The sequence below is a fragment of the Tursiops truncatus genome, chromosome 15, assembly GCF_011762595.2.
Source record: "Tursiops truncatus isolate mTurTru1 chromosome 15, mTurTru1.mat.Y, whole genome shotgun sequence".
NCBI classification, from domain to species: Eukaryota; Metazoa; Chordata; class Mammalia; order Artiodactyla; family Delphinidae; genus Tursiops; species Tursiops truncatus.
In genome coordinates this window covers 58,534,337-58,561,788 of record NC_047048.1, presented here as the reverse complement: position 1 = coordinate 58,561,788, position 27,452 = coordinate 58,534,337, and the positions used below count along the sequence as shown (strand labels likewise).

At 36.2% G+C, this 27,452-nt stretch overlaps 1 protein-coding gene and 1 pseudogene across 2 annotated transcripts; one reads left to right on the top strand and one right to left on the bottom strand.

Moving 5' to 3' along the window:
• The first annotated feature begins 369 nt into the window (after positions 1 to 369).
• On the top strand, positions 370 to 26,876 carry RAD21L1 (RAD21 cohesin complex component like 1). 2 transcript variants are annotated; one of them, XM_004316458.4, is made up of 13 exons: positions 370 to 544; positions 1,735 to 1,864; positions 3,429 to 3,522; positions 5,194 to 5,300; positions 9,486 to 9,656; positions 10,580 to 10,675; positions 11,645 to 11,755; positions 13,082 to 13,308; positions 13,540 to 13,639; positions 14,481 to 14,605; positions 16,816 to 16,911; positions 19,224 to 19,301; positions 26,181 to 26,876. In XM_004316458.4, the coding sequence occupies exons 1-13, from the start codon at positions 401 to 403 to the stop codon at positions 26,367 to 26,369; spliced, it is 1,668 nt and encodes a 555-aa protein (XP_004316506.1). In that variant the 5' UTR covers positions 370 to 400; the 3' UTR covers positions 26,370 to 26,876. The 2 variants fall into 2 exon arrangements, with proteins under 2 accessions (XP_004316506.1, XP_073648921.1); XM_073792820.1 differs by lacking the exon at positions 370 to 544 and having other exon boundaries at positions 1,687 to 1,864.
• Positions 24,059 to 25,761, bottom strand: LOC109552636 (small ribosomal subunit protein eS27-like; annotated as a pseudogene).
• Positions 26,877 to 27,452: the final 576 nt, after the last annotated feature.

The following is a 27,452-nucleotide window of genomic DNA, read 5'->3' as shown; positions in this document are numbered from 1 at the left end:
ACTTCAGTAGTTCTGGCACACGGGCTCAGCAGTTGTGGCTCACAGGCTCTAGAGCTCAGCCTCAGTAGTTGTGGCGCACGGACTTAGTTGCTCCACGGCATGTGGGATCTTCCCGGACCAGGGCTTGAACCCGTGTCCCCTGCATTGGCAGGCGGATTCTTAACCACTGCGCCACCAGGGAAGCCCAATATAGTTTTGTATTTTAAATAAAAGTTTCTTTTTATAAGAAAATAATTTGAATTGAATAATGCATTGAATTAGAAGATAATCTATTTTATATAATTAATGAAAAATGGTTTTGCTTGCTGTAAAATAGCACTGAAAGATTTTTGTATTGAAATTTAAATGTCTTTTAATGTTCTCTGTAGTTCATTAAATACTACTAAGGAATACGGGCACCATGTTCTACACACATGTGCTTATGAGTAAGCGAGGGCCATTGGCCAAAATCTGGCTTGCAGCTCACTGGGAGAAGAAACTCACAAAGGCCCATGTATTTGAATGTAATCTAGAAATAACCATTGAAAAAATTCTTTCACCTAAGGTATGTTATTCATTAAAATTATAGTATGTATTTGCTATGACTTATGGAGAGGAAAGGAATTAAAATACATTATATCATGAAATATATTTCCAAGGAAGCTTTACTTCTTAAATGGTCTTCTCTTTTTTATTTCCTATAGCATTTATTTTCTGGACATAAACATATATTGATTTCTGTTGGTAATTAACTCTTATATGTTTATCATAAATTGATTGGATCCTGAAGGACAGAGGCCATGTTTTATACATATTTTGTGATTGTTTCTTATTCCCTAACAAAATATTGTATACACAGTAGGTACCAAATGAGTATTTCTTAGAAAAATAATGGGTGAATGAATAGGGAGAGTAGAAAGAAAGGAGGATTGAGTATAAATCAAAATATATATGAAGTCACTTCATAAGCAAGGTACTATGTTCATTATAAAATACCATAACAAGCTATTAGAATTTGCATTAAAATATCATTTTAATATTTTTATAAGTTAAGTAGTTTTCTTCTTGAGAGAAGGATGAATTATAATTGAAAATTTACCATGTGTCAGGCATTGGGCTAGACTTTATGTATGTTCATTAGTTTACTTAATCTTCACAATAACCCTATGAGATAGGCTTCTTTTAGCCTCAGTGAAGTGTGGTAATTAAGAGCATGAACTTCTGAGTTGGTCAAATTTAAATTTAATTCCTCCTCTATCACTTAATAGTTTTGTTACTTTGGGCATGCTGCTTATCATGTCCGAGTCTCAGTTTTTGCTTCTGTAAATAGAGGTTGTTGTCCAAATTAAATAAATTAGTGTATGAAAAGCTCTTAGGACAATGCCTGGCACAAAATAAGTATATAATAAATTGTAGCCATTATTAATAAATTGAAGTTCAGGAAGGTTAAATGACTCAGCCTCAGCAACTGAGCCAAGGCTTGACCCCAAGTCTGCCCGACTGCAAAGGTTATATACTTCCCATAAAACCAATAATAGCATACTTCACTTAAATGCCACATTAGATTATCTTCACTGAATTAAAAAAGTTAATCATTTTACAAGGTGAGGTAAAAGTTAAGTGATTCACCTTAAATAAGAATACAAAATGTCTGCTTTTTAAAGAGAAGACATTCTCATTATTTTATAATTTTCAAAGAACAGAGTTTATGAATCTAATTTTTAATATTCTAATACTTTAAAAATTTTTTGAAAGGTGAAAATTGCACTTCGAACTTCAGGACACCTTCTTTTGGGAGTTGTTCGAATCTATAATAGGAAGGCAAAGTATCTTTTGGCAGATTGCAGTGAAGCATTGCTTAAAATGAAGATGACATTTCGCCCAGGTATACATGCAATATTGATTTGTCTCACTCATCTTTGTTCCCTTTTGCATTTTTATTTTGGGTGGGCTCTTGTAATTGGCAGCACTCTGTAGTTCCAGTGTGAGTATGGTGAATGTAAACTTCCTTCTGACTGAATCTAAGTTTCCATGGTTAAGAAAAAATTATATTATTTTCCTTGCTCTTTTCCTGTGTTTGCAGGAAGAGGTTATGCTTTCAAAAACTTGGAATGTTCCTGCATATTTACACAAGAAATATACTTAATGCTACCACACTTGTGTAAGAAACTCTGATATTCAGTTTTAATGGGTCACTTGGTTTGCCATATCTGTTTTTGCCTTTATGAGATAAATTAGAAATAGTGTGATTGACAAAACCTAGATATCAGTAATTGTCATTGTTTTCACAATTCTCAAGACTCTAAGTACAATAGCATGCTATTTATGAAATATTATAGAAAATTTTTAGGCATTCCAAAGTGTTAGAGATTTACATATGTCATAAATAGAACGCTTTCAAATTTTTATTTTAGTTTTAAGACTTTAGTCATTTTCCACCTTGTATTATGTTTATCTAGGTACAGACCTTGCCTCTCACACTAGACTGCAAACTCCTTGAAGGCAACATCTTTGTCATACTTATTTTCTGAATCTCTTATAGTGCTTGTCTCAGTGCCTTGCACATACTATTGCCTCAGTTAATATGGGTGAATCAGGATTGACAAGTTTTTTTTTCTTTATTTAAAATATCTGTAGAATCTCTTAGTAGATTTATAATTATATCAAATATGGTTCAGTGAAATAAATTTGTTCATTATTTCACTTATATATTCCATAAATATTTATTGATCTCATACTTTGTGTGAAACACTATGTTAGGCTCTGGGATACAAGGACAAACAAGACAAATAAGGTCCCTTTGAGCCTGGTGAGAAAATCAGATAATGAAAAAGATTTTCTAAAAAAATTATTATAATAATTATAGATTGTGCTATGAAGGAATATAAAAAGAGTACTACTACAGAAAATAAGAGAGAAGTGTATTTTAGTTAGGCTAATTGGGAAAAGCCTTTCTGAGAGGAAAGAATTTAAGCTCAGACTCGAAGAATGAGAAGTATCCAGCCATGTAAGAAGTCCATGAGGGAATAGCATTCCGGAGAGAGGGAACTGCAAGAGCAAAGGTCTTGAGGTGGTAAAGTGCTTGACTCATTCAGAGAGCAAAAAGACCAGTACGGTTGGAGTAGAGTGAGTACGGGAAGGTGTTGTTAGATGATGCCTATAGGTTTTGTAGGGATACAGGGCCCTGATTAGAAATTTGGATTTTATTTAAGTGCACTAGGGAAGTCCCTGAGTCATTTTACATATGGGGGTGATCTGATATAATTGCATATTTAAAATATCACTCTGGCTGTTTTGTAGAGAATAGACTGAAGAGGAGCAGGAGTGGATACAGGGAAACCAGTTAGGAGACTAAACAGTTAGTCCAGTGAGAGAAAGTAGAGATTTAGTTGGAAGTTGATTTTATATAGCATCATGGCTTATTGAATGTGGTATTTTATCCTTTTCAGGACTGGTTGACCTTCCAAAAGAGGATCTCGAAGCAGCTTACAATGCGATCACATTGCCAGAAGAATTTCATGATTTTGATCCCCAAAATATGAAGTAAATTATTTTATTTTCCTTCAATTTGATTTTCCTGATATTTTGTTGTTTTACATTTTCAGATTTCATGAATGCAGATGGAACATAGTTAACAACTGAAATACACATGCAGTTGACAAAGACTTAAATTTAGTGTGAAAGTTCGAAGTAGAAAACCAAAAATGTATCATTATATTTGCTGAATGTAGTTTGCAATATTGACAGTATATTCATTCATTCAATATTTGTTGGGTGCCTGCCATATGCCAAGCACTGTTCTAGGCACTGAGGAGATAGCTCCTGGCCGCATGAATCTTATATTTTAGTTGGGGGAGACAGGTAATAAACAAACAAGTAAATATATAGTATGCTAGGAGATGATCAGCATTATGAAGAGAAATAGAAAATAAAATAACAGAGAGATTAGAAAAGGCTTTTCTAATAAGGTCCAAACAGAAATCTAAAGGAAATGAAGGAACAAATCATTCAGTAATGTGGGGAAGAATGTTCCATGTAAAGCAAATGGAAAGGCTCTAAGGCAGAGCATGTTGGACCTATTCAAAGAACAGCAAGGAGGCAAGTGAGACTGGAGTGGAGTAAATGAAGGGCCCAGTGGTAGGAGATGAGGTCAGAGAAGTAGCTGGGGTGCAGATGATGGAGGGTGTCATAGGCTGTAATGAGGACTTTTCTTTTAGTCAGATAGGGAGCACAGGAGGGTTTTGAATAGGAAAGTGACTGGATCTGACTTGACTTCAACATGCTTCCTCTGGCTACATACTATAAGGGCGAAAGGAAGGAAGCAGAGAGCCTGTGAGAAGATTATTGCAGTAAGAAGTCCAGACAAGAGATGATAGTCTCTGTGATCAGTTCTCAGTCTTCATTCTATCAAGGTGGTAGCAGTCAAGTTATGGATATATTTTGGAGGCAGAGCTGACAGAGAAAGAGAGAAGTGAAGGTTGACTATATGATTTTTGGCATGAGAATGGAGTTACCAGTTTAATGAGATTAGGATAACTAGAGCATGGCAAGTTTAAAGAGGGCAAGGTAAAGGAAGTAAATTAGGTTTTGGATATAGGTTTTGAGATGACTGTTACACATCCAAGGGGAGTAGGTAGGTAGTTGAATATCTGGGTCTGAAATTCAGGAAAGATGTTTGATGGGATATATAAATTTGAGAGTTGTGAGTATGTAGATGGAACTTCAACCATGAGTCATAAGAAATCCCTGAGGGAATGAGTGTAGATTTGAGAGAGAGAGGTCTGAGGACTGAATGTTGGGTCATTCCTAATAGTTAATAATCTGGGAGATGAGGAAGAACTAATAAAGGAGATGGAAAAGGAACAGCCAGTGAGGTAGGAAGAAAATCAAGAGACAGTAGTATTGCAGAGGCCAAGAAGAGAATGTGTTCCATGAGGAAGGGAGTGAACATCAATTTCAAATGCTGTTGGGTATGGTAAGTAAGATAGGGACTGAGAATTGCCCATTGGATTTGACAACCTGGAGATCATAGTTCATTATATCATATGTATAATGAACTAGTGTTTGTAAGGAATACTATTGAGAAAATAAAATTCTCCTTTGTTTTTATAATAAAACATGTTTTTGTTTAAGGGTGTTTGTTTGTTTTTCAGTATACTGCAAAATCATTGTGTTCTGTTCACATGCTTTCCTCAATCTTATGTTTCTCCATAGTGCTATTGATGTTTCAGAATACTTTACTCAGAACCAAAGCAAACCAGAAGAAATCACACTTAGAGAAGATTATGGCAATGATCTACTATTCCACACTGGGAGCTTTGGTGAGAATATTTGAGAAATTCAAATTACAAGTCATAATCAATTATATTTGCATTTTTGTATTAAAACAATGCCAAAGCTATTTCTATGCCAGTAGAAATATCTTTAGAATGAATGAGTTTTTTGATGTATAAATGTAACCCCCCAATAAGCTTATTCTTGCCTTTTTCTACTGTAGGTGTCAATGCCAAGACTCAGGCTTAGCCTATGCTTCCCTTCTCAGTGTACAACCGTTTATTAAATATCTACTATATGTCAGGTGCTATCACAGGCATGGGCAATACAAAGTTTAAAGAAGCATTTCCTGCTCTCAAGGAGCTTCAGGCTGGGAGAGAGACATATAAGTAAACAGTTGCTGTAGTTAACAGATACACAAGGTTTTACACATGTGCTGCATACAGAGCCTTCAAAATATATTTCCTCTAAATATATATCAATAACAGATTTTAAAATAGCTTGGGAGTGAGGAGGAAATACACACTAAATACACATTGATTGGGAAACAGAAACTGTTGAATGTATTTTAGAATTAAAGCTATATGGTGTAATTTAACTATATAGTATTTGTTCTTTTTTATGGCGTTTACCACTCTCTGATTTGTATCACGATATTTATTGTATTGGTCTGTTTTGTTCTGAAAACTCCATGAGGGTAAGATCTGTGTCACATTCATCTTTGACTTTCTTATAGTGCCCAAAGCAGTGAGCATAGGAGAAGGCTGGCCTAAATTTGTCTTAGGTGGAGGAGGGTGATCAAGCATCAGTAATGCTCGAGCTACCTCGTAACCTCCACTTCTCATCCTGACTCTCCTTCCATAACTCTTACGATCTATAGCTGTGTTTCTCAAATGATTTGTGGTGAAGGACCAGTTTTATAATTTTTGTCAATTTCCTATCTGTCATGGAATGACACTTTTGTAAAATATAATAAAAATTAATTACTAGAAAAATTTAAAAACTTACTTAAAAATCAACATGTAGCCTCCAGTTTTTGTTATTAGATCCAACATGTATAAAATTACTCTGCGACGTTATATTAAAACTTTGTGAACATTTACCTCTAATTTGTGTATTTACTCTGTTGTGGACCAACACTGTCCACAGACCCTACTTTGAGTAGCACGCATCTCTTACTGGCTGTTACCCCAAACCTTGAAATATAACACATTGGTAAAACGTTAATCATATTTCCTACTGCCCAAGATATTCTTTACACATTTCCCTGTAAATGCTACTGCTCTTCTTCAGCCCTGCAACTTTAGGATCACTTTTAACTATGCTTTCTATAAGCTTCATACCAGTGCTAATTAAAAAAAAAAAAGGAAATGTCTCAGGTATTCTTTCTGTTTCCCTAGCCACCAGTACTAAATATATATATATATTTAGTTCACCAGTACTAAAGTGCTGAAGTGCTGTATACCCTCCTACACAGTTTCTTCCAGGCCCCACATTTTATACAGCTCTGCAAGAGGAATTGTCCTTAAATTCCATTTTTTTTCCACATCACATTTCTCTTCTTAAGTGCCTTGGGTCCCTATAACTTACTGATAGATACTCCTGCCTCTCCTCAAGGCCCTCTACCAATTTATCACCATCTTTATTAACTTTGTTTTACCTTAATATAGACTTTTGGCTCTAGTCAAGCAAATGTCTTACCAGTCAACCAATACAATTTAGTTGTTCTCAGTTCTGTCTACTACAATTCAAGAAGGTGGGGAGAATATGTCCTGAGTAGACTGACAGTCCTGGGTTTGAATCTGGGCTTCCTCTGTTGATTTCCTGTGTGATATTGGGCAGATCACCTAGCTTCTCTGAGCCTTACTGCCCTATATGTTAAATCGGGATATTACTAGCAACATCACAGTTATTTCCCTTATTCTCTCCTTTAGTACTCTCTACCAATAAGGGATTTTCTCTCCTTCAAAAACTATTTCAAACCTAATGTCCTCTAAGAAATATTTAATGTTAATCCATCCTATTCTGGATTATAGTATAAGAGTGAAAGCAAAGATTATTTCTTTAATTTTTTGGTGTACTCTCAGGTTCTCATGATGTTCAGTGCTCAGAATATACTGTCTGTTCAAAATGTTATTATCTTATTGACCAAGAATGATTTTTCTTTTGGGAGCTATCAAGGTGCATCTGGAAGATGTGAACAATATCTTTAGTTCTTTTGAAAAAGTTAATCTTTTCTATTGAGGAAATCTTTAGTCCAATACAATGAAGGTTGCCTTTTTTAGCTCTTTCTTTCTAGAAGATGTAGGCCTGTAGAAAAATTTCCAGTGAGTGATACTTCATGAGTTTCTTTACTGACTAGCAGTGACGTGGGTTGCTAGAGGAAGGAAAGAGAGGACCAACCTCTGACCTCTGGGATTTCAGACTTCTAGACTCTGACCCCTGGGGTTTCAGACTTCTGGACCCAAAGATTCAAACCCAAGGAAGGGAAAGAATATGCATGTACTGACAGCCAATCTGGAAGCAGGCAGTTTGAAGCAGGGAGTTCATTTTATCTGCTGCTGTCAGTGTCTTAGGAGTTTTCTCTCATTAGTCTCCATTTTGCTAGAATTCTAACACCGTTACTAAGACGATCTTTGCTGCCTTCAGATCCTGGCTCTATCATTTATTAGGGTGTGACTATGTGCAAGTTATGAAACCTTTCTGTGGATGTTTCCTTGTCTGTACAATGAGGATTATAATAGTATCCTCTACTACATAATACAATGCACATAGTAACCACTCAGTTTATGTTAGCTGACCAGTTTTATCTTTTTTACTGCTGTATCCAACCCCTAGCATATTGCCTAATACCTAGTCATTCAATAAATATCTATTGAACAAATGTTATAAGCCCATTGTTTAATATTTTACCTACCTTTCCATTACTTAGAAGGCAGACATACTCCTTATTTTCCAATCCCTCCTTATGGACAAACAACTCAAGCAACTGTCCATGAAATAATACTCAATCAAGTGGGATATGACCCACCTAAGGTAGAAGAAATCATTCGACTGCCAATAATAACCTTCTGGGAAGTATTAAACTGTACCACCACTAAAAACTCTATCCTGATATTTTGGAAATTTTTGTTATTGTATTGGAAAAAGTGTTAGGCTAGAAATCCAGTCTCCACTGATTAGCAGAATGACTTGAATAATTCAAATATTTTTTTCTTTTTTCTTTTTTAAATTTAAGTATAATTTACCATGTTGTGCTGATCTCTACTGTACAGTAAAGTGACTCAGTTTTACACATATATACATTCTTTTTTTAATATTCTTTTCCATTATGGTTTATCCCAGGAGATTGGATATAGTTTCCTGTGCTATACAGTAGAACCTTGTTGTTTATCTATCAACCCCGAATTTCCAGTCCGTCTGTCTGCCTCCTCCGCTCTCCCTTGGCAACCACAAGTCTCTATGTCTTTGAGTCTGTTTCTGCTTTGTAGATAGGTTCATTTGTGCCATAATTAGGTTCCACATATAAGTGATATCATATGGTATTTGTTTTTTTCTCTCTGACTTACTTCACATAGTATGATAGTCTCTAGGTCCATCCATGTTGCTGCAAATGGCATTATTTTGTTCTTTTTTATGGCTGAGTAGTATTCCATTGTGTATATATATACTACATCTTCTTTATTCATCTGTTGATGGCCATTTAGGTTGTTTCCATGTTTTGGCTATTGTGAATAGTGCTGCTATGAACATAGGGGTGCATGTATCTTTTTGAATTATAGTTTTGTCCAGGTATATGCCCAAGAGTGGGATTGCTGGATCATATGGTAATTCTGTTTTTAGTTTTCTGAGGAACCTCCATACTGTTTTCCATAGTGGCTGCACCAGCTTACATTCCCACCAACAGTGCCAGAGGATTCCCTTTTCTCCACACTCTCTCCAGCATTCATTATTCGTAGACTTGTTAATGATGGCCATTCTGACCGATGTGAGGTGGTACCTCATTGTAGTTTTGATTTGCATTTATCTAGTAATTAGTGATGTTAAGCATCTTTTCATATGCCTACTGGCCATCTGTATGTCTTTGAATAATTCAAATAAATGTTTAGCTCTCACTTTTCTCATTGTAAAATGAAAGGAGCTATTCAAAATGATATCTAAATTCTAGCTTCTAACCCTAAAATTCTGTGTTTCTATGACTAACTCAATATTAATTATATGTATTTATTTAGAGGAGGAACCTGAAATTCTCAGAAGACATAGCTTCTTTGATGACAACATATTGCTAAATTCCAGTGGTCCTTTAGTTGAACATAGTTCTGGAAGCCTCATTGGAGAAATGTTTCTGTTCTGTGACAGTGGAGATGGATTTGGAGATGAAGGAGCTGCAGGAGAAATATTTGGTATACTATCTGGTCATATAGAAATTGGATATTTGTTTCAGTCAAATTACATAACATACTGGAAGTTTTATTCCATCAAACTAAAATTTCAGATATGCTTCTGTGTCATATAGGTCAACACAGTTTTTTACACAAGTTTTCAAAGTCTATGGTATATTTAAAAACTTAGGCTAGTTCCAAGTAAATAGCTATCTGTTTAAACACATTTATCATATAAGTTCTTGTTTTTATTTTTATAAATTTCTAGTCTTTAGAGGGGAAGAAGTGAGGTAAATATATTCCTCACAAAATATACTAGATTGTATACTAGAAAACAGTGTTTTCTTTAGCAGAAATTGTGGGACAGCTATTCTAAAGGATCTGTCCAGCATTTTATATTATTATTTTATATTTATATTATGATATTATTTTAAAGTCATCATAGAAATAGGATAGAGAAAACTTGGAAATCGAAATGCACTTAATTTTAAAGATACTGACTATTATATATCAAATCTTTTTTTTTTAATTCTCTAGTTTACAGTAAAAGGCTGGTTATGGCAACCTTTTTGAAATTTGAAAACTACGAAAAATAGTGGCTCTACCTTAGATCTCTATCAAAGGAGTTTGAAAACTTTTACTTCTTAATTTGAAATCTAAACATGGCTTTGTAACAAGGCTACTATCTTGGTAGTTTAGTAAATATTTCCTGAAATAAACGTTTATAAATAGACTTTTAATAAAGGAAAGGAAATTAAATATATAAAATTCTATGTCATACTGCATAAAATGTGTTAGTCTATATAACCAGTCAAATCTAATTAAGTAGGGTTCACTCATTTTTGTATCCCATCACAACTCCTTGCATGCAATACTGTCAAGTGTTTAGTGAACAAATGACAGATTCAACTCTGTATAACCAAAGTGTTTATTGTGTTTTCAAGACAATCTATTGCAAGATGATCAGAATATCCTGTTAGAAGACATGCATTTAAATAGAGAAATTTCCATGCTTCCTGAGCCTCCCGATACTATAGTGGGTATGTTGTTTCTTTTGTGTAGAATGTGAACAGATACTAATATTCAAATTAAGCCTCAAAACTTATGGGTTTAAGTAGCAGTATAGTATAGTGAAAGATAATAAAGAGTGTTGTCCCTCAAACTCTTAGTCTGACTTTAGATAATATAGAATAGAAAACTAAGTTCTGGGAAAAGTACAATGATGGGTATTTAATCGGGATTGGGTTTATTTGTTATGAGAGCACATTTAAATACTCTGCCAAAATACCCTGCTTTTGAATCATTAAAATAATATATGTTACATAGTAAAAGCATCATTAATGTTTGACACTAACATGGTTGTTAATTATTAATATCACATTAATATTAATATAGCTTGACAATCTATATATAATTTGATAGAAATTATAAATTTGGGGATATTTTCTACTTGAAATTGATGTGAAAGTACCTCAGATGATTTGAAGTCTTGTAGTCTGATTTTTCTTAAGAATTAAAAGAATGATTAGCCCCATTTTGATTTTTCACTCTTTTTGATGTTACATTTGCTTTCTAACACAGTAGTAGAAATTTTAAATGTAAAAAGAGGCAATAAAAATTTAGTTATGTGTGGTTCTTTATGGGTCAACTAATCATTAACAGAACACAATTTTTTTAGCAGACATATTGCCAAATTTATGTCAATCACTTATTGTGGTTCCTATCTCTGTTTTCACTTCTGATGTGACTGTAGCCCAGCCTTAGATGTGACAGGTGCAAAAGAGGGTGATACTACTTGACTCACCTGAACACTGCAGGCCCCAGACTGTATAATCTCTGAGTCTCTTCAGCTCTATTAAATACATGATTCTAAGAATTCAGATGTGGCTCCAGTTAGCAATATAAATCTACAGTTAGTTTATCTTTCACTTTAATTCTCATACAGTCCTCTAGTTTGCAACATAACCATTATTTTTTTTAATAAATCCTTTTATGGCAACGTTGATTAGTAGAACCAGATAATCCTGAGTGTGTATGTCCACCTGAAAATGAAAAAATGGATGAAACCACATTATCAAATGAAGAGGAAGGATTTACCCTTGAGCCAATTGATACTTCAGGTCAGAGTCATTCATGTTTTTATGTTTAGTTTTGATGCACTACTATCTTATTTACCCTGAGATATTTTAATAATTATTAAAATATTATAGGAGGTAGTCAATCTAGTAATAACATTCATAATACAATAAGGGAAAGGTGTGAAGAAAATTTGGGATGGTCCTTTCATTATATTCAGTCTTGGTCAAACCATCTATCCAGCTTGGGAAATTGGAAAATGTAAAACAGAGTTCAGTTCCAATAGTTATCAAGCCATTATTCTGGGCACAGAAATGAAGACATAGTTCCTGCTTTTAAGAAGCTTACAGTCTGATCAGGAGATAAATAAGCATGCAATATAAAATAAGACAGAGTAAAAGGGTCGGAACAGAGGCACTGACTATGAATCTAATATATAACTAGATCTTTTAAGAATATCCTAATTTTAAGTAGTATAATTGATATTTCAGTTTATAAACTCAGGCATGCAAAGAATAAAGCATTCAACGTTTTCTTTGCGAAATTCAACTCTGAGCCTCTATCCCACTTGGTTGGCAAGAAATGCAATCTGCAAACCTCCCCTATCTGCCCTGAGCCATGTATAGTATCAAAGTTTGGGGGAGGGGCACAGCAGGTGGAAGGGAACCTCTGGTCATCAGCCACACCACCGTGTGATACCCAGTGTCCCAGCCTACATAACCTCTGGAGTCATCACACAGCCAGCCCCTTTGGAATCTTGTCCTATTCCCAAGATTTTACTGAGGCACATCAGCAAGCAAGTTCCTTTGGCTCCATCTGATCTCAGATCTCCACCCATTCCAGAAAATCTGACTGCCCCCCACTCCCCTTTTGCATTTACTAAGGAAAAGCTTGACTTCTACTTTCTACCCGGCCAAATTAGTTAAAGGAGCAAAATCCCATGGCCCTAACTACCTACTAGGAATTTGTATATGAATTTCAATGGGGGAGGGAAAAATACACTGGACAAATACAAATTAATGTTTTAAAAAGTTATCCTGTTAGGTAGATATCTCAAGGAACTTTAGAACTGAGTGACTTCCCTCTCAATATACTCTCTGCTCCACATTCCTCAGTTGTCCACTTAGTAGATCAACAGGGTGCCTGCCTCCTAGGCACTTTACAAAATGTGTTAACCCTTGGCTGCTGAGACACACTAGCTGTGCAAAAACCGTATAAAACATAATTTTCAGTAGAGAGAAGGGGATTTTCTTCCCAAGTCAACTCTGTATGTTGTATTGTGGTAGACATTTCTTAGATATGCAATGCCTAGAATATCATTATACAAAGTTGTACAACCTATCACATTTGTATGTATTTATTATATTTAGACATTGCTGAAAAAAGAAAAGGCAAAAAGAGGAAACTGCTCATAGATCCAGTCAAGGAGCTCAGTAGCAAAATCATGCATAGACAGCTTACTTCCTTTACGGACACACTCATGGTTTTGGAACTTGCACCTCCTACCCAAAGGTTGATGATGTGGAAGCAGAGGGGAGGAGCAGACACACTTCTGTCAACTGCTGCCCAGGATCTGACTCATGCTGAACTGAAAATGGTAATAGTTTCTATTCTTTTACATGGGTGCAATGTTTGGTGATAAATAAATACATATATATATTCATATATACAACGGAATTTAAACTTGTGAAAAAATACCCCCTTTTGAATTAATTTGCTGGATGTGTGTGCATGAATAATAGTTTTAACGTTTTAGCATATATGCTTGTATTTTGTTGAATTGCTTTACTTGTACAAAAGCGAGAAACAAAAATGTATATTTTTGCAGTTGTTTACAAAATGCTTTGTGTCCTCTGGCTTTAAACTTGGAAGAAAATTGATGCAGAAGGAGTCAGTAAGGGAAGAAATGGGAAGCAAAAACATAGTAGGTGAGACATCCTAATTCTGTTGGTGTTGAGGGGAATGTTGTAGAAACAAAACTTTGATTTTACATTTCAAAATTAAGATGGGATCCAAGTCCATATTCCCAAGTATAAATGCTCTTAGAAGAGTACTTGAACTTAAAAGAAATTGTTAGATCAGTCTTACATTCTTCTCTATGGATTAATTTTTGTCCAACAAACTACCTTAAAAAGATGAAGTATATATACTATGTGGACTATTCTTAATCTCACTCTTTCCTACCTCCCCCACCTGCAAAGGCAGTACTCACAAGCCTTCAACAAAGAAAATTTTATATCTCGTAGGATAATGTTTCACTTTAAGACAACTAACATGAAAAATCACTTAGTGATAAGAATAGCATTTAAACAATACAGTTAACCTGAGATATAGATATATCTATCCCCCTAGAGGATACATGAAATTTTAATAATATTAATAATGAATTATTATTGTGACTATTATAAAGGAATAATAAAGCTAACTTATGTGGTGAGTGAACCTCTGCTTACTGAAGGCATTAAAATCTGCTGAACAATATACTAAGATGGGCTTGGTATATCCATGTTGTCTTGTGAGTTAAATGTGTGGGAACGAGAGTGGAGGAGATAGGTGGTGGAACATGGGGAGTCGAGGTGATAAAGAGGCAGATGAAGGAAAATGGAAGATAAATATGTGAGACTTGGGGTGCTATAAGAAAGTTTGTGCACGCTTAAATTCTTGGATTTTAAGTTGTCTGTCAGAAGTTTTCTTTTGTAACAACCATATCCCAATTTTAAGTTTGAAAGATATGTTAGTGAAATCTTTTTTACTTCCTTAATAATTCAGAGACCTCCATGATGGAAGAGCCAAATTCCCTGCAAGAGTTAAGTCAATCCAAAACTTGGAAGGAAGCTACTGATGGATCTAAGTGTAGCTCTTGTGAGGATACCAATAAAAATATTAACTCTGATGTAAGTTAACCAAAGAGAGTAATAAAAATATTATTATCTTCCTGTCACATACAGTGAAGGAACATTGAGACTCTGGTATATCGTCTTATATTTATAGTTTATATTTCGTCTTACGTTATTCTATAACTTCTTTAGTATGTAGCAGTACTACAGGGTAAAACATAATTTACATCTGCAGAACAGTATTTTCTAGAAGTTTAGGATAGTAAATCACAAGATTAGTAATTTCATACTGGAAGAGTATTTTTCATGGTACACTGAATAAATTATTATACCTGAATCTGGTTATATGCTGAGGTCTCACATTCAATATGTCATGGAATCCTTTAGAACTCTAGAAAATACACCCATGCTTTGCTTCTGATCATAAGTTCACCCTTCCTAACTCTAAAAATAATATGTTAGACCCACCAATTATCTTAGCCTGAAAGACTAAAGATCCATGACCAAAAAAATTTTTTTTAATTTTTACTTGAAGACATAATTTGTATTTGAAAAACAGTTATTAAAAAAATGTAGGGGCTTCCCTGGTGGCGCAGTGGTTGAGAGTCCACCTGCAAATGCAGGAGACACAGGTTCGTGCCCTGGTCTGGGAAGATCCCATATGCCGCGGAGCGGCTGGGCCCGTGAGCCATGGCCGCTGAGCCTGCGCGTCCGGAGCCTGTGCTCCGCAACGGGAGAGGCCACAACACTGAGAGGTCCGCGTACCGCAAAAAAAAAAAAAAAAAAACACAACGTAGTTGGAAAAAGTGTGCTGTAAAATATTTTCCCAATGTCACTTTACTGACTGTACAAGTGTAAATATTATACCACACCAGATAAAAAGAAAACAGTGCTTTTCTGGTTTGTTCCATCATCACTGTATTTTGATAACCACTCAGGGAATTGAGAGTCAATCCACATTGAAACTGAATGCCCTTGGAAGGAAAGACAATTTCGTAATACATTAAAACAGAATGTGTTTTAATTTGATCATATACTGGATATTGAGATACTGGGTTGCCAGTACTACTCTCTTCCTTATTTGGATTCAGACATTTCTTAGAATGCACCTACTGAAATTATGATTAGGTAAATTTGTTTAGTTTATTATTTTTTAACATAGTGACAAAATTTTGGTGCTTGCAGTGAAGGAAAGATTGTTGCACTACTTCTTTTGAACCTTTTACTCCTTTACCCTATACTTATGCTTTAACCTTCAATTTCATTCTTATTCTGCTTCCAAAAATGGTGAACAGATATGAAATATAGTCAGTAATGGAAGCACAGTCAATTTAAATGGACAGAAAAATATTGATTCTGATAATCATTTTCAAATCTTTCAAAAATTCAAACAATTTTTTGTAAAATAACTGCACAATTGAGAGTATCTAAAATGTAGAATATTCATAGAAATTAAAAGGGAAAAAACATGATAGGGCTCCACAAACATGTATATTAAAGAATAAAATGCAACCTCATACTCATGAAAATTTTTAAAAGCTAAAATGAAAAATCAAGTAAGCTATGTTGTGGGAAGCTTCTAACTTAATCACAACCACAGATAACAGCTAGGGAATGAAGCTTGGAGACAGGCTGAAGATGAGAAAGGGGCCAACAGCTTCCATAGCAATGAGAAAAGAGAGTGTTGATGAATGGAGAATTTCTCTTTTTCCGTCTTCCTTTATGTCTTCACTCCCCTTCCAGAGGACACAGTTTTTCTTCCCTCTTGCTAGTGGCAGCTCCAGCAGCAGTGGCAAGAATCCTGTCATGGCCCTAGGTAGGGATATTAATATCCCTTCCGCCATTCTCATTCCCTCTGCTTACAGTTCTTCTTCCTCTGCCACCTGGTTCTGGCATGAGAATAGAGGTAGGGCACTGGGGCAAAGACAAACTGCTTCAAAGAAAGTGGTCTCAGCTGTGCAGCAGCAGAGACTTTTGATATGACATCTGTAGTGTTGAGGGAAATAGGAAGGGAAAAGATACGTAGCCAGGAGGGCAGAACATGCAAGTTCTTCATTGCGGGAGGCATAAAGAAAACAGGAATATTTAAGTCAGGGATTGCCTATTTGGGATATTTCAGAAATAATATTTTGAGAATGCAGGTAGTATTTTAAATTACTTTTAGAAATGAGCATCCATGTGATTAAAGCATTTAATAAAATGAGATTGTTCCTGTGATGACTACTACTACTGTGATAACTTACCTATATTTCCCTAATTTGCTTTAGCAGGATATTGCTGAAATGGTATCTTCAGCTGCTGAGGAATCATCTTTAATGAATGCCATCTTAGCACAAGGAATTGAAAACTGTCCAATTGAATTGGTAAATAGATGTATAGTCTTAAGAATGTTATTTAAAACTTTGTTCCTAAATAGTTAACACCTTATTTACCTAAAAATTGTTTTTAGCTGTCACGTTACTCTCTAAAATTACAATTTAAATTTGTGTTCTTAACAAAGATGTGTATGAGTAGCTTGATAAAACATATTCAGAATTCCTTTGATCTTTTATTCTTTAATTTATTTTGAAACTTTAAGTAATTTTAAAGAAATGTATGGGATTTTTATGCTTATCACAGGTAGTCATGGGTTTAAAATGTTGAGAATCATTGTTTTAAGTTATTCTTATAACAACTGTAAAGAAGCAGAGCTGTATTATGGCTATGTCCTAGGGCATTTGAAATTTCATTTTATTTAAAGAAAAATGTATGGGCATTATTTCCCAAAACAATGACTCACGGTCTATACCAAGACCGTGGCTGATATAGACCAAGGTCTGACTCAAGACTTCTAGAGATCAGAAAAAGGGAATGGTCTGCACAGAGGACCACAAGTCAGTAGCAAAGCCAGAGCTAACATGTGACTCACCTGACTCCATATAGATTACTGTCTTATTTCTCTAGTCCTTGTCCCATAGTGCTGAAGGCATTTTTAAGATTGTAATGAATTTTAACAAAATTTCTTAAATAATATCAAAACACTTACTAATGCCTAATGTTAGTTTGTTTTTAAATAAATTATCTTTACAATGAGTTCCAAGACTATTCAATTGTTTTTTTCATATGACTGACTTCTCTGGATAATCTAGGACAGAATAAATACATGAAATTTTTACCTGAAACATCCAAACAACTGAGCCAGAAGAGAGTTGAGTCACTTTCGCCTTTCTCTTTGCTTCTAGACACAGGTTATTTTCATACATGGTCAAGAAAACCACAACACAGCACAAGTTCAGCTGTTTTAATAATCCACAGGGCTTTCCACACAATGGACTCAGCTGTAGGGTGTCCAGATAGATCAAGTGGACAGGCTTCAGCAAAATGCACAGACTATTTTTTTCTGAGCCTTTGCCTGATTTGTTTAGTTGTACAATGTAGGTGAAGCTGCAGTCTCATGGATCTTTAAAAAAGAGTTGGGCCATTGCTTTTTACATTTGAAAAATACATTTGTGTATTTAACAATAAAATAAACATTAGTAATTGGGTGAACTAGTTTATCCCAGAATAAACCAGAAAGAAATAAACATAAATTTTACCTGGAGGAATTCAGAAAACTCTTCAGAATAAAATTGACCATGTTTTCAGATCACTATCTTTGGAATGTAAGAAAGGATGCTGTATAGGCAGAACCAGGAAGCCAGTACAGCTGGCAAGAATGGGGACTTGGCAGTCCCCTTAGCCTCAAAAGATTTAAAATATCATACAGGATATGCTGAAGCTCTCTGAAATCATCTCGGAGTTCATGAAATTGAATGCAATTTTAAGAAGTGTCTGGGCTCCAGAGGTATACACGAAAACTTGACAAACAGTGGAGCTGTGATAAGGGTGACACAGAAGCTGTTAGGTTTCATGGTCAGATATAGCATTGGGAAAATTATAAAGTAGGTCAGATCTGTGCCACTTGCCTCCCCCAACCCTTTGTAGTCTTGCTTTTTTATCAGACTCATCAGCACCTTTCCTATGCCCAGTTCTGTTCTCAGCTTATAAGGTGTTAGTTGGTAAGGGCTTAGAATGAGTTCCTGTGAAGGGATTTCAACTCTACAAGTTTTAAATATTAAGGTGTTTCTGAAAGTGGCTAAAAACTGAAAAGATTGAATCTATTCAAATAACATGAAAGGCAGTGGGTTGATCTTTTTCGGACAAGGCACCCTTGAAATTCGTAAGATTCCTAACCCAATTGTACATACTAAACATCAGTTATTGTTACAGCTTTTATATCACCAGATAAATTCATATAAAGGCCTTTACAAGGTAGTTCTTCTATAGCTTTTTGTTTACTCCTGTCATCTGAGTTCAGATTGACCAGAGCTGGGACAGTCCTAGCCAAAAGTGGTCATCTTTACTTTTAAAAGTAAGTGCACAATGCCTGGGATGCATCACCAATAGAGATGGCAGAATCTCCAACTCTGGAACCCCTTGTCAGAAGATAGCCTGGGAGTATAGATATAATCCTGTAAAGACTGAGCTATATTTGTATGTTAGTCATATTCTCTCAATTATCAGATTATAAGCTCCTTATTTGGCAGGACCCAGTGTTACAGTTGTGTTTCTTGTGGCAGCTAACACTATGGTTGGCAAATAGTAAACATTCAGTAAAATTTGGTTAAATGAAATATTATATCAATTATTCAAACAGGAGTCATTGGGGAATGAACAAAATATTGAGGCGGAGAGATGGAATCGAAGAATACTTCAGATGTTAAATAGCTTGCGGGTAAGACTTAGTAGGGTTTGTCAACCCTATTTTTATTTTTAAAAATAAGTAAAATGTTGAGTTCAACCTTCTAAATATTAATAAAAATAAAACAATTTTCATTGTGTTTTTGTTGAGGCCAAATTACACTAGAGTGAAATGATTTTTAAGCTGTATACCCGAGCCTAAATGTGAGTTTGCTTTTAGTGCCTACATGTTCTAATCAATTCTTACCTATTTTCATGTCCCTAGACATCTATTCTATGTCCAATTCTTGTGTTTAGCAGCCTGTTAACTAATTCTCAATGTGAAACTAAATTTATAACAGTTTAAAAATGAAACAGATAATTTTAAAATTTAACTTATATTTTTATCAAAATAATACATGTATATAATTTTGAAAGTTCAGTAGTACTATGCTTAAGGCTGAAAGGGAAACACAGAAGTCTTTTGTCCCGCTCCTCCTTATGCCTAAGTTCTGCTTACCAGAGGAAACTATATAAACTGTTTCTTTTAGTATTTATATCTATGTTTCTAATTACATGTTCTTACTGCTCTTTCCTAATATTTCAGCTTTATATTTTATCTGTTGACTTCTTTCAGAAGAAAATGAAAATTTAGCTTAGTTATTATATCTCCCCCGCCCCAGTGTATTTTCAGCACAGTATTCAGTACTTACAATATTATAATTAGAATAGTCACGATGCAGGTTTGATTGTGACACAGAGCCAAAATGTCAGTGGCTTAAAAAGATAGAAGTTTATTTCTCTGTCAGGTAGAGTACTATCTGGTATGGCAGCTATGTTCACAAAGTTGTCAGAGGTCCAGGTTCCCTTTATCTCATTTTCTTTATTCTTGGGATCCGAAATGGCTAACTATCCACTATGTCTGCATTCCAATCAGCAGCAAAGTTTCCTTTAAGGGTATATCCCGGAAATTGTATGTATCACTTTTCACATTTAACTGACCAGCACTTAATCACCTTGCCACGTCTAGCTGGGAAACATAGTCCTTATCTGGCAACCATGGGACCAGCTAATAATTCTATTACTATGGAGGAAGAAGAAAATGGATATTAAGGGACAACCATCAGTTGCCACCACTATGTAAAAATTAGTTTAAATTGAGGCTTCATAAGCATAATTACATTTCTTGCCAACTTTATGGGTTTTTTATTTTGGTGTTAATCTTTACCTCATTTTTCACATTTGCTTAGTATCTATATACCCATCCTTAATTCTTTTTCAAAACTCTCTGACAATAAAATAAAACCCCTTTTAGTATGGTCAAATACATCAATTAATTCATCAGTTCCTTTCTTTTTTCTTGAGAATATCCTTCCCAGAGCTCATCCTCCTCTTGTTCTAATCTAGACTAGTTGCTCTCTAGGTCTGCTCCACAGTTTTTGTCTTGGGACATTCCTTTACCATAACATGGGAATTCCTTTGTCTCTTTCCTATGTTAGTCCCTCTATTTTTGATGATTTGATCTTTATCTTGAATTTTTTTGGTGGTTAACATCCTCTCATAATTTCCTGAGACAAAGAGTGCATAGGAGGTCAACTAATCTATGACAAAGGAGGCAAGGATATACAGTGGAGAAAAGACAGTCTCTTCAATAAGTGCTGCTGGGAAAACTGGACAGCTACATGTAAAAGAATGAGATCAGAACACTCCCTAACACCATACACAAGAATATACTCCAAATGGATTAAAGACCTGAATGTAAGACTGGACGCTATAAAACTCTTAGAGGAAAACATAGGAAGAACAGTCTTTGACATAAATCACAGCAAGATCTTTTTTGACCCACCTCCTAGAGTAATGAAAATAAAAACAAAAATAAACAAATGGGACCTAATGAAACTTCAAAGCTTTTGCACAGAAAAGGAAACTATAAACAAGAGGAAAAGGCAACCCTCCAAATGGGAGAAAATATTTGCAAATGAACCAATGGACAAAGGATTAATCTCCAAAATATATAAACAGCTCCTACAGCTCAATATTAAAAAAACAAACAACCCAATCCAAAAATGGGTAGAAAACCTAAGTAGACATTTCTCCAAAGAAGACATACAGATGGCCAAGAAGCACATGAAAAGCTGCTCAACATCACTAATTATTAGAGAAATGCAAATAAAAACTACAATGAGGTATCACCTCACACCGGTTAGAATGGGCATCATCAGGGCTTCCCTGGTGGCGCAGTGGTTGAGAGTCCGCCTGCCAATGCAGGGGACACGGGTTCGTGCCCTGGTCCGGGAAGATTCCACATGCCGTGGAGTGGCTGGGCCCATGAGCCATGGCCGCTGAGCCTGTGCGTCCGGAGCCTGTGCTCCGCAACGGGAGAGGCCACAACAGTGAGAGGCCCGCGTATCACAAAAAAAAAAAAAAAAAAAAAAATAATGGGCATCATCAGAAAATCTACAAACAACAAATGCTGGAGAGGGTGTGGAGGAAAGGGAACCCTCATGCACTGTTGGTGGGAATGTAAATTGATACAGCCACTATGGAGAACAGTATGGAAACTAAAAATAGTATTACCATATGACCCAGTAATCCCAGTACTGGGCATATACCCAGAGAAATCCATAATTCAAAAAGACACATGCACCCCAGTGTTCACTGCAGCACTGTTTACAATAGCCAGGTCATAGAAGCAACCTAAATGCCCATCGACAGACTAATGGATAAAGAAGACGTGGTACATACATACCATGGAATATTACTCAGCTACAAAAAGGAACGAAATTGGGTCATTTGTACAGACGTGGATGGGCCTAGAGACTGTCATACAGAGTGAAGTAAGTGAGAAAGAGAAAAACAAATATCGTATATTAACGCATATATGTGGAACCTAGAAAAATGGTACAGATGAACTGGTTTGCAGGGCAGGAATAGAGACACAGATGTAGAGAACAAACATGGACACCAAGGGGGGAAAGTGGCGGGGGGGTGGGGGGCGGGTGGTGGTATGAATTGGGAGATTGGGATTGACATGTATACACTAATATGTATAAAATAGATAACAAGAACCTGCTGTATAAAAAATAAACAAATTAAATTAAATTTAAAAAAAAAGAGGGCTTCCCTGGTGGTGCAGTGGTTAAGAATCCGCCTGCCAATTCAGGGGACACGGGTTCGAGCCCTGGTCCAGGAAGATCCCACACGCCGCGGAGCCAAGAAGTCCATGCGCCGCAACTACTGAGCCTGCGTGCCACAACTACTGAAGCCCACGCGCCTAGAGCCTGTGCTCTGCAACAAGAGAAGCCACCACAGTGAGAAGCCTGCGCCCCACAACGAAGAGTAGACCCCGCTCACCGCGACTAGAGAAAGCCTGTGCACAGCAGCGAAGACCCAACACAGCTATAAATAAAAAATTAATTAATTAATTAATTTTTTTAAAAAAAGAGTTCATAAGAGATAGAGACCCTACATACAAGTCTGAAAATGTCTTTATTTTACCTTTAACTTTATTGGGTGTATCTGAACATAGTTTGAAAATAATAACTCTCAGATCTTGAAGGCTTTGCAACATTTCTAAGCATCTGTGTTGTTATTGAAAAGTCAGATGCTGCTTGGTTGGTGGTCTTTTGTAGGTGACCTTTATTTTCTCTCTGGAAGCTTTTAGATCTTTTCTTTATTCCCAGTGGCCTGAAATTTCATGATGATGTGCTCTGGTATGGGTCTTTTTCATTTATTGTGCTAAACATGTAATAGATTCTTTATTCTGAGAGTTCATGTTCTTGCATTGGAAATTGTTTTGGATTTCCTCCTTGTTAATCTAGTCTCCTTTTCTGCACTACCTATGCGTCAGATGTTGGATCTCCTGAATTGCACCTTTCCTTTTTTTTTTTTTTTTGCGGTACGCGGGCCTCTCACTGTTGCGGCTTCTCCCGTTGCGGAGCACAGTCTCCGGACACGCAGGCTCAGCGGCCATGGCTCACGGGCCCAGCCGCTCCGTGGCATGTGGGATCCTCCCAGACTGGGGCACGAACCCGTGTCCCCTGCATCGGCAGGTGGACTCTCAACCACTGCGCCACCAGGGAAGCCCCTTAGTGATTCTCTTGAATGCATTCTTTTCTGCTCTTGAATGTTAGAAATTTTATCCAGATGTCTCTTAGATCTCTTTTTTTTTTTTAAGAGTGAGACACCAAAAAGCTGATTGGAAGTTAGATAAGCATGGATGGGGCTTGTAGACTTGTGGTCTTTATAGTGAGATAATTGGGTGGTGCCCCCCCAATACACACACACACACACGTCATTATCTATAGGATTTTTTTCCTTGGAATGTTCACTTTCCCAGCTTAATCTTCAGATCTACTGCCTAGGAGATATAAGCATGATGCCCGTGGTTCAGGAACCAAAGGGAGTAAGGGAGAGGCTGCAGTCTCACTGCTTAGACATTAGAATTTCCCATATTCCCCCAGTCTGTAACACTTCTCCTCCACCATCCACAGTGCCTATTATTCCAAGTCTAGAACCTCACTGGTTGATATCTCCAGAAAGACAACTTCCTGCTTCCTGCTAGGTATGGGAGTAGTGGTCTTAAGGTTCTGTGAGGTGGTGGAGTAGACCTGAGGATCTAACTGTTCCCAAGTAACCTTTTAAGGAACTCTCATGTTTTTAGCTTCACCCCTCATTTCCAGCTTATGACATCCTGCTGCCTACAATTCCTGAGTTTTTCCTAGGTTTTGTTTCACTTTGGGGTTTTGTCTTTTGTTTTATTCAAGTGTGTTTATAGGGATGGTATCCCTCTCATCTTGATTCAGGATGCTTTTAGAGCTGCTTCTGTCTGAAGGAGCATCCTTCTGTAAGCCTTGCTTTTATTCCTGTAGGCTGGCGAGAACAAGGAGCAACCAACACACAAAACTACTGTTTGTGCATTGCTAGAGGTGGTAGTGATTTTATGGCATCCTGGGTATTTCATAACCATGGAGTAGGAATTGGGGCTCTGGACCAGGTGCTTCTTCTCATGTTTCCTCTTCTCTTTTGGAGAGGGTTGAAGGAGATCCTTTGCAAGAGGCACATACTCATGGGGAGGCTGTCACTGCTGGAAATGCTTTTTTTTTTTTTTTAATTATTTTACAGTTTTCATGTTTTATTGTACTTAACTTAAATTTCACCATTAAATACTGAGCAGAAGTATATGCTGGCCTTATGTCCAGATTTTTGACATGTAAAGATAAACGGACGGATGGCCTTAAGGATGTGATATATTAGAGGTTGTAGAATATATTAAATAATTAGAGAATCTGGGGGTAGTAACATTCTGTCTATATACATTTACACATTTAGTGGCACAAGTAAACTCTATAGGGACAGGAAGACAGATGTAAAGCTTTGGGTTGCAATTAGAGGAAAAGCCCATTCAGGACTGAACTGAGAGGTCCTTGCCTGCTGACAGAATCTCCCCTTGACTTCAGACTTTAGACAAACTAAGTAGTTTTTTTGTTCAGTGTACAAAAACCACTGAATTGTACAAAATCCCTATTAGTCATGAGAAGCAGTAGCAACAAGATAGATTAAGGAATTGGCTCAAGCCAATTCAGATTGTAGGGTCTGGCCAGTCAGAAGTGAGCAGGGCTGGCTGGAGGCTGAAAATCCAATTGGATGTTGCAGTTCAAGTCTGGGATCTATAGATTAGAACAGCCAGCAAGAAACTCAGTCTAGAGGCAGAATGGTTAGTGCATTCCTCAAAAATCCTTGTTCTCCAAATAAGTTCCTAAAAGACTTTCCTCAAACAGGGTCAAATTTCTGTATCTCAAGTTGGCTTGCTTTTTGCTGGCTTTCCTCTCTGCTGGCATGTAGGGTTCGGCTTTCTCTAAGTCTGATAGTCTTCCACTTTGTATTTCTCTCCTTCCTTTATTCCTTTACTTTCATTTTAGAGGAGTTTCTGGAGGAAACAGAATAATCCTCTCAGGGCGTTTTTCAAAAGGATTCTTGGAATTGAGAAGGCTGTCCCTGCTCTCTCCCTGGGGAAAAAGCCACCCGATCTGCATTTTGTCTCCTCAAGAGGGGGGGATAAATGAAGGCTTGGCATGCCATCTCTGAAAGGTTGCTGACACTGGGCTGCTCCTTTGGTTGAGATAAAGTATGATAAATTATTTAACTTATTGATTTGTTAAGTGTTATGGACTGGCAAAAAAACCCAAAACAAAACAGAACAGAAAACCCTTGTATATGTTATTTAAAAAAAAAATGCTTCACAGCTATCAAATTAGTACAATACTCACAGGGATACTGACCAGTATTCACCACAGTATTTCTAACTAAAAAACAATACTCCTGTTCTAGAAATCTGATTCCAAGTACGTAGTCTAATTAAATACTTTATTGTACCTCAGTTTTTTCTAGTAGATTCACAGGTGTTCTATAGTGAATCCAACATCTTTTTAATCTGTGCAAAGAAACTGGGAGATGTATTTAGTCATATTCCCCTGCCATTACATTTACCACTAGAGTTGTTTAGTCACCCCCATCCTGCAGTACCTTTAAAGAAAACAAGCCTGATAGGCTGATAATTTTCATTGATTTTGAAGATTCCCAAGGTTCTGTGGACTTTTTTCTGCCTGCAAGTCTAAATTAATTTGCACTTTCTCCAGGAGCCATTTATGTTAACATCAATTTTTTAAGACCTAACGTTTGTACAACACATTAGAAATTTGTGTAATACTTTAGAGTTCTTTTGCACGTATTTTCTCAATGAACCAAGCTGTGCTCAATGACCTATGATGTTTTTTATGTTTCCTAATAAGTCATTTGCATTTCTCCATTTAAGAATTTCACAGTCACTTATCAAAAATATCAATATTTTGTTGTTCATTATGCATCCACAGCCTGCTCTATTTCTAATCATCTTGTTTCCCTTTCCTTTCTTCTTTTATAATTGTTTTCCCAGGAATCCAACAAGATGGGAATGCAGTACTTTAGTCTGATGAAGCTCTGCAGAAATAATGACCGAAAACAAGCTGCAGCCAAATTTTATAGCTTTCTTGTCCTAAAAAAACAGCGGGCTATTGAGCTGAGGCAGAGTGCTCCCTATGCAGATATTATAGCTACAGAGGGACCAATGTTCCATAAAATGTGAAGGAAATCCAGAACATGCAGATTTATGTCACCACTGGAATTTCTTTATAGATTGTTCAGTTTAATGCCAAAGCTGTCTGGAAGCAACTGAAGGTCTAATCCATTTCATAGATAGGTTGATCTCCTATTTCCTCTTTGTAAGCTCAGAATAATCATAGCTAGAATTGGAAACCTATATGCTTACAGCAATACTTAATTATAACTAAGTAATATTTTAACTTAGCTGACTTGAATGCATATCATTTACCATTTCCCTGACTTGAACGTTGCATTTAGAATACATTGTTAAAATACTTTATGCCTTCAAGAAACATTCAAGGATTTTTTAAAAATTGGATTATTTACTTAAATTTTATGGGATTAATTAATAATTAATGCTTTCTTATTTCCCCACAGACAATAATTTATTTGATCCTAATGCATATCATTCTTGATTTGCTATGCCCTGGCTTTTAATCTAATATCTTAATTGAAGAGTTATAAAATTCACCTTAGCTTTTAATTATCTGAGTGGCTTTAGTCTAATAATAGATCATTCAACCTATTTATATACTATTTAATGATGATTATGACCATTATTTATGTATCAGCAAAACTGCTTCTTAACATTAAAAAAATAACGCATACTTATTCAGCATGTTGTCTGCAGCTACAATTCAAGTAAAGGTCACTAAAATAAATGTTCTTCATGTGGTGTTTACTGAGCATTTTTTTTTTTTACATCTTTATTGGAGTATAATTGCTTTACAATGGTGTGTTAGTTTCTGCTTTATAACAAAGTGAATCAGTTATACATATACATATGTTCCCATATCTCTTCCCTCTTGCGACTCCCTCCCTCCCACCCTCCCTATCCCACCCCTCTAGGTGGTCACAAAGCACGGAGCTGATCTCCCTGTGCTATGCAGCTGCTTTCCAGTAGCTATCTATTTTATGTTTGGTAGTGTATATATGTCCATGCCACTCTCTCACTTTGTCACAGCTTACCCTTCCCCCTCCCCATATCCTCAACTCCATTCTCTAGTAGGTCTGTGTCTTTATTCCTGTCTTACCCCTAGGTTCTTCATGACATTTTTTTCCCTTA

Bases quoted from the DNA above. Each gene is read 5' to 3' on its own strand.
- RAD21L1 (XM_004316458.4), top strand. From the start codon at position 401: ATGTTCTACACACATGTGCTTATGAGTAAGCGAGGGCCATTGGCCAAA. The intron at 3,523-5,193 runs GTAAATTATTTT...GTTTCTCCATAG, and splicing joins TTTGATCCCCAAAATATGAA to TGCTATTGATGTTTCAGAAT. The intron at 11,756-13,081 runs GTCAGAGTCATT...TATTATATTTAG, and splicing joins TGAGCCAATTGATACTTCAG to ACATTGCTGAAAAAAGAAAA.